Here is a 13,945-nt window from a genome sequence, read left to right as displayed (position 1 = left end):
TAAGTTCCTTGAGGAACAAAGATTCACTTCCTTTTCCCCTATATCTCAATTACCTGGCACAGTGCCTGGCACAGAGTTGGTACTTAATCAATGTTTATTTGATTAAATGGAATATGAATTATAGCTAAGCTAATCATTTTGTGAAGGTTGCACGATTTATTTTTTAGGATATAGGGTTCAATTTTTCTTTTTCACTTAACTCTGAGGCACTCATATTTTAATCATTTTCTGCAATCTAAAACATTTCTATGGCACCAGTCTAAATATATTCCAATGATAAAGACATTGAACAGTTCCAGTTCTTGATAAAACTTGAAGTCTGTCTTTTATTTGGTTAAATCATCCTTTAAATCCAATGGAAACATGAAATCATTACCATTCTGTTTTATCCTCACTAACTTCTGAAAGCTTACTTAGCAAAAATATGGTTTTTCAGCCACTGACTTCAGAGAGAAAATTGGGAGGAAAGGCAAGTCATTGATGCATAGGCTGAAAAAAGCCCTAGTCTTCGAGTCAGGATGAACTGTATTCAAATTCTGGCTCTTACAGTTACAAATCATATGTTCCTGGGCAAGTCATTTGTTTCTTTAAGCTTCAGTTCTATCTATAAAATGAGGGCAGTAATACTTCTACTACCTACCTTACAGGATGGTTGTTAGGAAGTAGTTTTATAAGCTTTGAAGTTCTTTTGAAATGTGATTGATGATGATAGTGGTGGTAATATCTATTACATCCTTTGCAAATTTTTCATGGATTACTAGAAACCTTTGTCTCGCTCTGTCTCTCTCTCTCTCTCTCTCTCTCTCTCTCCTCTCTCCTATCTCTTTACTCCTTTTCCCTCTCTCCCTCTCCCTTTCAAATCTCCCTCTCCCTTTTTCCCTTTTTCTTTTCCCTTCCTCCCTCTTTCCCTCTCTCTCTGTCTCTGTCTCCCTCTGTCTCTGTGTTTTTCTGTGCATCTCTGTCTCTCTTTGTCTCTCTGTGTCTCTCTTCCTCTTTTTCCATCTTTCTTCCCCCCCCCCTTCTCTCTCTCTCTCTTTCTCTCTCCCTCTCTCTCCTTCCTCCCGCTTCCTTCTCCCTAGCTGTAATTTTATGTTTGAAATCAAAATTCAGCAACTCATCCCAGGAAAGCATGTATTCAATATGACTGATAGTAGCTGCATCATAATCTTTTCTCTCCAACTCCATGTTTCCCTAATCCATTTCTTTCTTTATGGAATGACTTTCTTCTCCTCTTTCTTCTCCATTTAGCAAAGTTTTTGAAGTATTTAAGGCTAAGCTCAAATCCAACCTTCTGAATGTAGTGTAGTAAAGAACAAGGACTCCTGAGTCAGTGAAAGGACCCAGGTTTGAATTCTGGCTTTGAGGGTTACTACATATGTGACTTAAGGCAAATTAATCCAACTTCTCTGCATCTCATTTTTTTCCTTTGTAAAATGATGGGCTTGGACTAAATGATCTCCTCTAACTCTACATTGGTGTTATAATCAATATCATTCTTGTGGGGTCAGCCAAGGGGAGTTCTCAGAGAATGGAATGAGTTGACTTACTAGAGATTATTAACCAAAGTTTGGATGATGGCTACCTATAGAGCATAAGAATATTCTTATAAATAATAAAAACTGGAAGTTATATGATGCTGTAAGGTTTACAAAACACTTTACAAGCATTATTTCATTTGACCCTTAAAATAACCCTGGGGGTTATAGATGTTATTATTACTCTATTTTACAGATATTGAGGCTGAGGGTAGTTGAGTAATTTGCCCAGGGTAATATGGCCAAAAAGGTATTATAAGCTAGATCTTCCTCTTCTATGTCCAGACTCTGGCCCTTATATAATACCTAGCAGTACATATAAGAACCAGTTTAAATACTCCCAGATGTTGCTTCTAACTATGAGAATCTTCAATTCTTTGTCTTCCTTGCCACACCACAAATTCTATTATCATCATCTACTTTGTATACCATTTTTTCTATAACTAAAACATTAGAGAGAGAGAGAGAGAGAGAGAGAGAGAGAGAGAGAGAGAGAGAGATTGAGAGAGAATTGCTAGGTTTATGCATGAATAAAGCAATTTGCTACTTAATTTGCTAAATCATTCCTATTCCTGATGCTGGATTACATTTGTTTGCTAAACATAGTCCAGATTCCAGGTTTCATGGGCAGAAACAGATGATCCAGTGGACTGAAAGTCAATAAATTCTACTTTTATTACTGACAATAAAAATTAGCATTTTAATTAATTTTACAACTTGCTGCCCAGCATTTTTATGTTTGGTTTCCTCTGCATAATATCACCAAGTAAAGACATGGACTCAGGTTTGAAACTTTTGTCAAATTCAATAGGTAGGTCTGTGCCCATGCTACCATGGCATGGTATATAGTATAGTAGTTCCCAGATATCTGCTGCCTTTACTTGTAGATAATGTCAAATATCTGATTTTTACTTGTCTGCTTCTGAAATTCCATTTTTGTTCCTTTATATGTTTCCCTTTCATATTATGGACATTCCATTCAATGAATTGTAATGGCAGGCCTGCTATCTGAATCACTGTGCCAGGCACAGTGAGAGGTAGTCCCTGAATTCAAGAAACTTAAAAATCAAAATGGAAAACTTGCTCTTTTTTTGGAAGAATTTTTGCATTTTATTTTTACAATGTTATTTTTTTTCTGTTTTATTATGTATTCCCATAGCAGCCTCATTCATTTTATAATCATTTATTAAGTGATTATAATGCCCCCATCATTAAGGGTGCAAATACAAAAATAATTACTGGCTCAAAAAACTTACATTGTAGTAAATAGATGGTACAGTAGATATACACGACCTGGAGTCAAGAAGACCTAAGCTCAAACACAGTCTTTAGTTAGTAACTGTGGGGTGTTGGACAAATCGCTTAATTTCTGCTTTGCTCAGTTTTTTCAACCATAAAATAGGAATGAAATAATAGCACCAACCTTTGTGCTATTGTCAGGATCAAATGAAATAATATTTACAAAAAAATGAGAATAGCTCCTGGCTAGTAAGCACTTAATAAATGCTCTAATCCCTTCCTTTTATTGGTGATATAGATCAGTATCATTTCATAGAGTGCCAGTTTCTCTGATCTTACTATGTTAAAGATATTGGGTATGGAAGTTTATGTTAGGATTTTTCAAATTCCCTGTATTAAAAAAAAATGCAGTGGTAAGAGATTTTAACTCCTACAAATGGTAATGAGTTTCTATCTCTAACTTTGAATATGGTTACACACAGGTTACTAGAGCCTACAGCCCTCTATTTCAATAGTCACTAATTAGGCACTGAGGACATTCAGAGCCTCTCATAATGGAAATCCTGGAAAAGACACAAATTTTAAATAAGACACAATCTCTCTCCTTCATGGAACTTATAGCCTAAGAAGGACATGTGCTACATAGGTAAATAAGTAAAATATCAAATAATATGTGGTAAGTACAGAAGAAAGGTAGAGGTTGAAGTGGGAGGCAGAGATGAAGAAATTATTATTGGCTGGGGAGATAAGGACAGCTTAATTATGGAGTAGTTGAATTAAAAGATTAATAGGATTTTCAGCAAGAGATAAAGGATAAGGGAATCCAAGTATAGGTGATATTGTGTATGTTAGCATAGAAGAAAGAACTTTGACAACTGCAAAAAATACATTCATCCTCTATGTCACAACATGAGGACTATATTCTTGTCCAACAGGAATGCAAATAAGAAATAAAAATAGGGAAAAGAGAGTTACTATTGATATGTGCCACCAATTTCCCCTGGTTCTGGAATAAATTAGATTTAACCTATATTTGTAAAGGAGGAAATGAGATACAATGAGACTGGACCTAATGTCTCCATACTAAAAACAGTCCTTCAAATCCTTTCCATTCATTCTTCTTTTCAAAAGCATTTATTGAATACATCAAGTCCCTACCTCCAGAATATCTGGTTGAAGAAGAAAAATATGCATGCATAAGACTCATATGAAATGAATCCTCATACTTCTTAATCCATGAAAAGCTCCTGATAGATACTGAAGTTATTATCACCATCAAATATTTACTGAGCATCCTCAGGGTGCATAACATTGTACTAGACACTGTTTTGAATAAATGTCAATGAACAATGAACCCAGGGATTCATTAATACCTTTTTCTAGTGGTAGGCTAAACAATATCTTTCATTGCTTTTTTCTTTTTTTTTTTGGCATCTCCTTCCTTCCTTGTTCTATACCTCAGCATCTAATCTACTAAACTTTATATTGATAGCAGAAATAAAAACAGATAACCTGCTTTTTTAACATACATACAGATGCACAGATATATGTAGGCATATACATGTCAGGATCAAATGAAATAATATTTACAAAACAATGAGAATAGCTCCTGGCTAGTAAGCACTTAATAAATGCTCTAATCCCTTCCTTTTATTGGTGATATAGATCAGTATCATTTCATAGAGTGCCAGTTTCTCTGATCTCTGATCTCTGATACACACATAGATATTTTCTTTCCTATTTTTCTTTTGGCATAAAAGTATATTATCTTTCCCATCTAGCCTCTTATACTGCTGCTTCCAGTTCCACCTTTCCCATAGTTCCCAACCTCTTCTTCCCAAAGACTTAAGTTTTCCATAAGACTAGAAAGAGGGTCTACTAAGAAACAAAAAGCCTAGCTTAATTACCTGAATTCATTGAAAAACGAAAAAGAAAACCTATGATGTTCTTTTTAAATACTAATCACTTGTTAAAATGATATTACAAAAACAAAATGAAACTACAGAATGAATTCTGAGGAGTTAGGATTAGAGAAAGACCAATTAATTACTGAAAATTCTGAAATATTGAATTTTTAATAAATTCATTGTTATTACTTTTATATAGTCAGAATAATGCCAAAAGCTAAAACTATACTATCAAGTGAAGGTCCCATGTGGTCTTTTTTAATGAGTAGATAAGACTCAATTATAATTAACGCTATTATTCATTTACACTATAGTCAATGTGATGAAGTATATTTGGTTTTTAAAAGCTTGACTTTTTCCCATATGAAATATTGGTTATCCTTTTAATTTACTGATCAGATCCCCTCTGTAATATTTACTGGCTGTGTAACATGGGCCAGTCAAAGTATCTCCTTTGTCCTTACTTCCTTCATCAATAAAATTATGAGATTGAATGAGAGAGATGACCTCTAAGGTCCTTCACAGATCATATATGTGACGTTTTTCCCCCCTCCAGGTCATATTTTTCACAAAGTCATTATCAATGAAGTCCAAATTAAAGAGATTCTAAAATAAATTATGGGTCTTCCCTTTAGTACCATAGTATTTCATAACTTCTCTGTCACCTAACATACTCCTTCTGTGTCTCTCAGACTGTAGTATTTGAATATCTGCCATTTATCATCATACTGACATTTATCTTCATCACTAAGAACTGTGTATGATAGTACTGAATGCTAAATATAATGAGGTACTTTTTGGTGTAAATTCACGAAATGCTTTAAGAAGAAAAAAAGAATTGAATTCAATCAGTGACCTTTTTTCAAGATATTTATAATCCAGGATTAACTGATTATCTCTTGGGAATAAGAACTTTGGATGTTAAACTCCTTCAAAGGCAGTAATGATAGATTAAAAGAGGGAGTGAGGGAGAAAGGGAAATACTTCAAAAGAAATAAAATACTACTAGAAGTAAGCACACTGATTATTTCAGGAAACAGATGGAATCACCCTGGAGTAGTTTATCTCACAATGGTACTGCACAACTCTTTATCCCTAAAATGATCACTGTATTATGGTCCCTATGCCATAATTTAAGTATGTGATAATGACAAATTAATGATAATAAGAGCTAACTTGCATAACTCTTATGTGTCAGGCAGTAAGTTAAGCATTTTACAATCATAATCTCATTTGTTCATCACAAGAACTTTCAGATATAGGTACTATTATTGTCCCCATTTTACAGACAAGGATATTGAGGCTTAAAGAGGTTAAGTGACTTACATAGTGTCAAACAGCTAGTAAGTGTTTACATAGTCAAACAGCTTGTAAATGTCTGAGGTCAAATCTGAATTCAGGACTTGCTGACTAAAGGCCCAATTCTCTATCCAGGGCACACCAAGAAAAAGTTGTTATATTGAGTAAGTAATGCATTTTAGAAAGCTGTCCTTTTTTCAAAGAGATTAAAATTGTTTTTAAGATTTGGGTATTTAAAGAAATAAAATTCAGTAATCTGGAAATTTCACCTATCTGCTCATTCCCTAATGATAATTGATAAGTAAAATATTCTATCTCAAAATAACTCTCTGTCATTCAATATAGCTTTCACACAAACATAAATGCTTCACTTATGATAATCCATTGTATCAGTCTGTTTAGTAGTATTTTTTTTCCAATTACATGTAAAGATAGTTTTCAACATTCACTTTTGTAAGAGTTTGAGTTCCAAATTTTTACTTCCTCTCTTCTTTCCTTTTCTTTCCTCTTCCCCTCTCCCCAAGACAGCAAGCAATCTGATATAGATTATACATGCACAGTCCTATTAAACATATTTTCTATTAGTCATGAAGAATCAGAACAATAGGGGAAAATTCCATTGTGTCAATGTAAATATCACCTGCTTTAATTCATTAAGGGAGAATAATGTTTTCCCTTCAGCTAAAAGATGGCATTTCAAAAGCAAATTAGACCATCCCTAAATTATTTCTTTGTCAATCATTACTTATCATAGACCATAAATAAAAAAATAGATGAGGGTACTATATAACCTGTGGATTTTTTTAGTAATTTAAAACTTTAAAATTAAAATAGAATTTTCTTAGTCATTTAAAAAAACTTGTCAAAAGAAGTAGTTTGGTTCTAAAGAATAACCAATTAAAATGTAGCTTCTGCCCCAGTACTTCAGACAGTGAGCTTCTATCTCTGAGAATTATGATTCTTTAAGTGCTCAATTCACCACAAAATGGATGAGAAGTTAATTACTGGATTATGATGGTATTTAAGCCAAAGATTCAAAAAGAGAACCCATCCCTAAAACTGAATCCTATGGGAAAATGAATAATTACAGTCTAATTAGTCTATCTGTACTGACTTGAGGTGGAAATAGTTAATTTTGCTGCTTATTACTATGTTATAGGAATATATAAATATATAATATAATATATAATATTTGGCTATATCAAGATTACAGTAAATTGGTGATATATTTATTCTGTGTCTGTAATAAGCTAAATCACTGGGTTTTGTCCCAAATTATGAACTTGCTTTAGACATGGGTTTCTATAATCAAGTCATAACTTTCAAAAATATATTGGGGAAGTATATTATGACAATTATTATTGATCAATAACTATTATTCATCACCATAGTGTTTTACCTGCACTATGGAATCATAGAATCTTAAAGCTGAAAAGAACATTGTAATATATATATATTTTATTTATAAATGTATATATTATTTATAATTTATAAATATATATTATATATATATATAATATAGTTCAACCTTCTATCTCATTTTTAGGAATTTCTTGCCTCTATTAAGCTAAAATTGGTCTCCCTTTAACTACTGATCTTCTGCAAGCTAAAATTATTTTCTTCGAACATTTTTATAAACTCTTCATCATCCTGATTATTCTTCCTTGAATATGATACACAGGCTAACTTGTCAATGTACTGTTTAAAAACGTAACAGGGACCCACATCAACTCACAATCCACCTATCCCTATTAACATTCACACTCAGGCTCTGGGTCCATTAACTCTTCCCTACACATTCTTTTCTCATGTAGAGACTCAGAGTGGTCCCAACCAGATGTTTATGTCCATCTGGACTTATCCATCACACGTCCAAAAAATGTTCCATGGACATTAGCACAGAATCCAAAGCCTACAACCTCTCCAATCAGCTATATAGCCAATTTGTTCTGCTTTTGTCTGACTCTTCATGTACCCAACATGAAACTGACTCCATACCTTCTGCTTTGACAACATTCCTCTCACTCCTTCTAAATGAAAGAATAAATAAAAGATCTTCATTTGGATGTTTATCTACCCTTGCCTTCTCTTAATGTGCATTCATATACCTTTCTTCCTCATGCTAGTTCATCAGTATATAATAAGAATCATGACAATGATAATAAAATAATGATTACATAGATTATTTCATTTAATCCTCACAACACCCCTGGAAGGCAAATATTATTATTATTCCCAATTTGCAAATAAGGAAACAGATTACAAATTAGTTTCAATCTCTCTTACTGTTGTGCCTTGTTCTGTTTTATTTCTTCAGTAGTCACACTGCTCTGTCACAAATACCAATGATACCAATGAATTCAATGATACCAATCTCCCTAACAAGCACACACAGGGACCAGATCTCACGATCATAATTTTCCCCATTGGGACAATATCTCATGCTATACCCAAGAGATAATTTATGATTGTACACAGCTATGCAAATTCTGCATTTTCCCCACTCAACTGTCTGCCTTCTTCAAGGTTTCTCTATCTTAATACTATGGTACACAGAAGGATGCTTCAGCTGTGATCTTGCCAGAAGACTATAGTAGAACTATCACATAACACTGGTAAAGAGAACTGAGTATGAAATCAGAGAAACTGGTTTCAGTCCAGAATAACTGGCCCACATACAATCCATGTGGGATTTATGAATCAAATGAGATAATCTATATGTGCTTTTGTAAACTTTAAAGCATAATAATATTGCTATTTATTATTATCATTGAATATTGAGAAACTAAAGTGAAGAAGGAAAGGTATAGGAATGCACCCTTTTAGAGATAAATATATTTTAAATGAGTATTAGGAAAAATGGAAATCAAAATGAGAATCTTCATAGATTGTTCCCCTCATTAAAAAGTGAGAGAAATAATATCTAAGTAGAATATCAATCTACAAAATAGGATTAATAATAGTCCCTAATTTCCAGAGTTGTTATATCAAATGAAATAATATTTATGAAGTGCTTAGCCTGTGCCTGACATATAGTAAGAGCTACATAAATGCCACTTGTTGTTGTCATTATTATTATTTCAAATTGAATACTCTTTAAGAAATATTTGTTGCCCTCAGAATAAAAGTCATCTTAGGCTTCAAATATAGATCAACTTCTTTTTTTTTCTATTTCTTATTGCATACATACTTTTAAAATAATTTTTATTAGAATTTTTTCATAACCCTTAATTATTCTCTATTGAATTTTATTGTGGACCTTTGCCCCTTCTTTTTTTCTCTATCTTGGTTTGGTCATTCTTTTCTTGTTTTATACATGTTCTTATAAAATATGGCCTCATCAGTGACCTCTTTGTGAAACTACATTGATCTCTTTTGATATCTAATTTCTTTTGGGGGGAGTGGTGTTAATATAACAATTTTCTGAATTTGATAACCCATCTCCTGTCTTTGCATGTTTGCACAAATCATCCTTCATGTCTGGAGTGCATTTGCCATCTCTTCTATTAAGCCTTCTCTGATGGATCATTAATGTTCTCTTCTTTCCCATATTTCTTTGTATCTACTTAGTTGTAACCATTTTCTCCTTCCCCAATGCCAGTAGAGCATATGGCTCCTCTGGGGCAGGGACTATTTGTATCTTTTGCATAGAGAAATTTAAAAAACTGTTGGTGGTATTTTGGTCTTTGAACCAAGATTACTTAGCAAATCAATTCAGTAATCCCAGAATGAAAATTGAAGAATCTCTCATTTTGCTATCCTAGACTACCCTCCTTTTCAAAGTAGATTAATCCATTTTGCTTTTGAACATCTGAGAAGGAATACTTTTTCTATGTATGGTTTCTCAATCAAAGAACAAGCTTGTAAATGCAATGATTCATGAAGATAAGATTAGATGATATCATCTAAATTCTAGGGACTTTGAGAAAAGCAAAAAGGGAACAAAATATCCAGCCAATTTTCAATTGGCTGTGATTTGGTTGATGACTGTGGGCGAGGATTTACTCTCCACTACAGTCCAGGAAGATCCTTGCCACCAACAACAAACTGAGCCAAAAGGGTAACTACTGAGAAGTGAATACATGAATGTATCTGTACGTGCTTGTCCTACTCTATTCCCAAAACAGATGTAAATGATAGCTGAATTATCCATTGTTTTTAATTATCTATGCCTCTTTCCCCTCTATTCCAACAACTTCTTCTCAGCTGGCTTTGTATAGGGATAGCATTAGACAATGCCATTATTTTCTCTTCACAGTTTGCCTGATAGGGCTATAATGAGAACAGAGCTCATGTGCTCATGCAAACAGATAGAGTTTAAAGCAGTCCCTAAAAAGAAAAAAAAAAAATACTTGGATATGTGACATAGAAGATATTTTTTGGCATTTTTCAGTCCAGTGAGCAAATAAAATTCTAATAGTGTATGCATATTAGGATGTTTCTGTGTTCATTGGTGATTTTTTTTGGCCATAATAAGATTTAAATGATTATTTAAATTTGGTTCTTAAAATGGGCATATGCCAAACCTTATATTTTCAAGTAAAATGCAGAATATATGAGAACAAGTAGAGAACCATTATGTCACAGAGAAGTATAGGTTCTGTTCCAAATTAATCTGATAAAAAATGTTCTTTCCCTTCCAGTCTCCCAAGTCAGCATTTATTAGTGCTGCTAAAAAGGCAAGGTTGAAGTCCAATCCTGTTAAAGTGCGTTTCTCAGAGGAGGTCATCATCAATGGCCAGGTTTCGGTGAGTTTAAAATTCTCTTCTTTGTGAGGCAGAGATTTTTTAAGATCATGTGTATTCACTCAAATCTAATTTTTGTGATTGGAATAATCAATCACTTTCTGATTATGCATTTAGGTCTATTTTTAATTACAATTTCTTCTGGCCTAATTTTTTTTTTAAAGATTCTATACTAGATAATAAACTTCTTAAGAGTAGGGGATCACATCTGCTACTTCTTTCAACACTGACATAAAGCCTTATACCAATGATAAATGTCCAATAAATATTTGTTGAGGTCAGTAGTTATTAACTAGGCCAAATTCAGTCAAAGTGAATATTCTATTCTATCCCCAAATATAATCAACAAATCACTAAACTAGAATTGTAATTAATTCTCAGACTAAAATCAAACATGTGCTCATGCATACATGTACATCTTTCTTCACCTTTTTGACTGTTGAATTCCTATACATCCTTTACATCCCACCACTGATGCCATTTCCTACTTGATTGTCCAGTTAGCAATGACTTCCCCTGCTCTTCCATGCTTCATGTAATCCTTCATTGTATACATCCTTCAGTACTTAGCATATAATATTTTATATATGTGTCTTAGCCCAATTGGCCAATAATAGGTATCAGCCCAAGCCTCACTTGCTTATTGTTTGGGTTTTGATGGCTCAGAGTGTGGTTAGCAATAGTTTCTGTTTGAGTCAGAGATTCTGAAGGTGTTCCCTTCCCAGACTTGATTCTTTTGGGTATGGCAAATGAGGCCATTTTTTGCCTCAATTCTCACCTAGCCTTTAATTACTGAATGGACATCGCCTCAGAGACAAACTGAGACCTGGAAAAGACAGCTTAAAAAGGCTATGATCTCTCACTGCTTCCAGAGCTATTGCCAGTTTTCCTGACCATTGTCTTGCCACTGGACCCAGATGCCTTTGGAGGAGAGAATAAACTTGATAATCTTGCACAACTCTGTCTCCTTTAAATCCAAGTCATTTGCAAGTCAAGACATCACATTCCTAAAGTCATTTGTTTTCTTTGAGTAAGAAGGATGAACAACAAAAACAAGGGGAAAGTGCATAAGAGCAGGGATGATATCTGAAGAGAAAGTGTTGTATAGTAAATAGTGTGATAAAATATAGATTAGGAAGATTTAAGGTCATATGCATGACATCATCAAATCACTTTATCTTTCACTTCAGTCTTCTGGAAAATAGGAATAACAATAGTATAGCTTCTATTTCTTTCCATTGTCTTGAAGCTCAAATGTTATATATGTAAACTTTCAAATTCTATTAATGTCAGTTATTAATAGCATTTAAACTATGTCTTCCCCAGTACGAGACTTCATATATTCAATGTTTATATTTGTTGAATGAATGAATTAATGAATGAATGTGATGTTTCCTTTAATTTCCTACAAAAAAAAATTACAGACCATTTTCAATTTTTTTAAAGTAACAATAAATATATTCAAATTTTTGTCCCTTTGAAATTTATTTTGCTTGAAAAAAACACACCAAAATTGTGATTATGCAAACTACTTTTCAAAATTTGCCCCCTTATTGTGTTTACTTCAAGGGTCAATGAGTTCATTTGTATGGATAATATTTCCACCATTATGGACAAAACTTGTTCGTTTTTTCATAACTTGCTTTGGTCATAAATCTTCAGAAGATCATGAGGTCATAGATTTAAATCTGGAAGGAATCTTAGAGATCACCTAAAAATTTGTATGATAACTAATTGTTTATACCATATCTTTCTCTTTAGAATGTATGCTCTTTGAAGTCAGTAACAGTGTATTGACTTTTTTTTGCATCCTCATAATTTAGCAGTCTCTAGCACTTGCTAAACACTTAAATGCTTGTTGCTAATTTGCCCAATATCAAATATTTCAAATATTGCTTCTTTGAGCCAGTATTTGAATCTAAGTTTTCTTGAATCCCAAGTTCAGGGCTCTCTCCCACATCAAAAACTTTTATGTTAGCTAACATCTTGGGAACAGTAAGTGATACAGTCAAAATTTGAACTTAGTCATCTTTCTACCATTTCTCCATCACTGGATAGTCAACCTTTTGGTTTCAGAGTCAAAAAGACTTATTTCTCTAAATTCAAATCTGACCTCAGGCACTTATCAGCTGTGTGACCCTGGGGTAGTCACTTATAACCCTGTTTGCCTCAGTTTTCTCATATTATAAAATGAGTTTGAAAAGGAAATTAGAAACAATTCCAGTCTCTTTGCCAAGAAAAATGGAATCACAGAGAGTTGAACTTGACCAAAAAAAAAAAATAAAAACAAAACCCTGAACAAATCAGCTTTCTGAACTTGGCTAGACCAGCTTTTATATGATATGATTTGTTTGTTTGCTTGATTTCCCATGTGCAAACTTACAGTCAATCCAGGACCTTCCAGATATTACGCTGCTGGCAAAGTATTTGATACCTCAGGACTACCTCCATTACATACCAGGAGGCATCATTGGCAGTTGGGGAGGATTTGTTCCTTATTGGTTTAAAATATCCATCATGGCTGATTTGTGAAAAATTGAAGCAGACAAACTATTTTTGCTGCCATCCACCTCAAGCTAGCCTCTTAACCTCAGCTTGTCCCGTCACCTGTTGTGCCTCTTGCTCTTACACAGCCGGGGGTATCAATTCATTTGCCAAATACCCTAGGCCAGGAAGTTTTAAGCTTCTTTGTGTCATGAAAAACCTCTTGGTAATCTTAGTGAAGACTATGGGCCCCTTCCCAAAGTAATGTTTTTAAATGAAGAAATTAAAATTCACAGGACTCAAAAAAAAAAAAACTTTTATGTTAAAATAATTCAGATGTTTTAAATTTTTAAAAACTTAAATTGGTGATCCCCAAGTTATGATCCCCCTACATTAATCCATGCTAATAGACTTCCTAGGTTATATAGAAGCATTTAACTCCATTTCAGGAAAAAATATCTATCTTAGCTCCAACCTTCCTCCAGGCTTCAGTCCTTAGATAAAACTGCAGCAGATCCATTGCTTTGCCCAAGATAGCACAGCCTGATGCTTGACAAGCAAATACCTTGTGCATCTATACAGAGGAAATTATTCCAGAAGCTGCTTTGACAGGCAGTTCTAGGAAAAAAAACAAAGCTTACTGGAGATGGTTCTTTCCCTGAGACCCAGGGACAGCTTCTGATTGCCTCGAGCAATCCTTAAGTAGCTTCCTTCTTATAACTGGAATTAATGTCAT

General features: G+C 33.7%; 1 protein-coding gene across 4 annotated transcripts in view; it reads left to right on the top strand.

Annotated features, from left to right (window-relative positions):
* Positions 1–13,945, top strand: part of FRMPD4 (FERM and PDZ domain containing 4) — a 723,029-nt gene that overhangs the window by 663,058 nt on the left and 46,026 nt on the right. For all 4 annotated transcript variants that reach the window (XM_012546092.3, XM_031958997.1, XM_031958998.1 and 1 more), the window contains one exon: positions 10,624–10,728. In XM_012546092.3, coding sequence (XP_012401546.2) covers positions 10,624–10,728 — 105 coding nt within the window. The remainder of the gene's footprint in view (positions 1–10,623; positions 10,729–13,945) is intronic.

This window comes from Sarcophilus harrisii, chromosome 3 (assembly GCF_902635505.1).
Source record: "Sarcophilus harrisii chromosome 3, mSarHar1.11, whole genome shotgun sequence".
Classification (NCBI taxonomy): Eukaryota; Metazoa; Chordata; class Mammalia; order Dasyuromorphia; family Dasyuridae; genus Sarcophilus; species Sarcophilus harrisii.
This window is presented reverse-complemented; position numbering and strand designations above follow the sequence as displayed.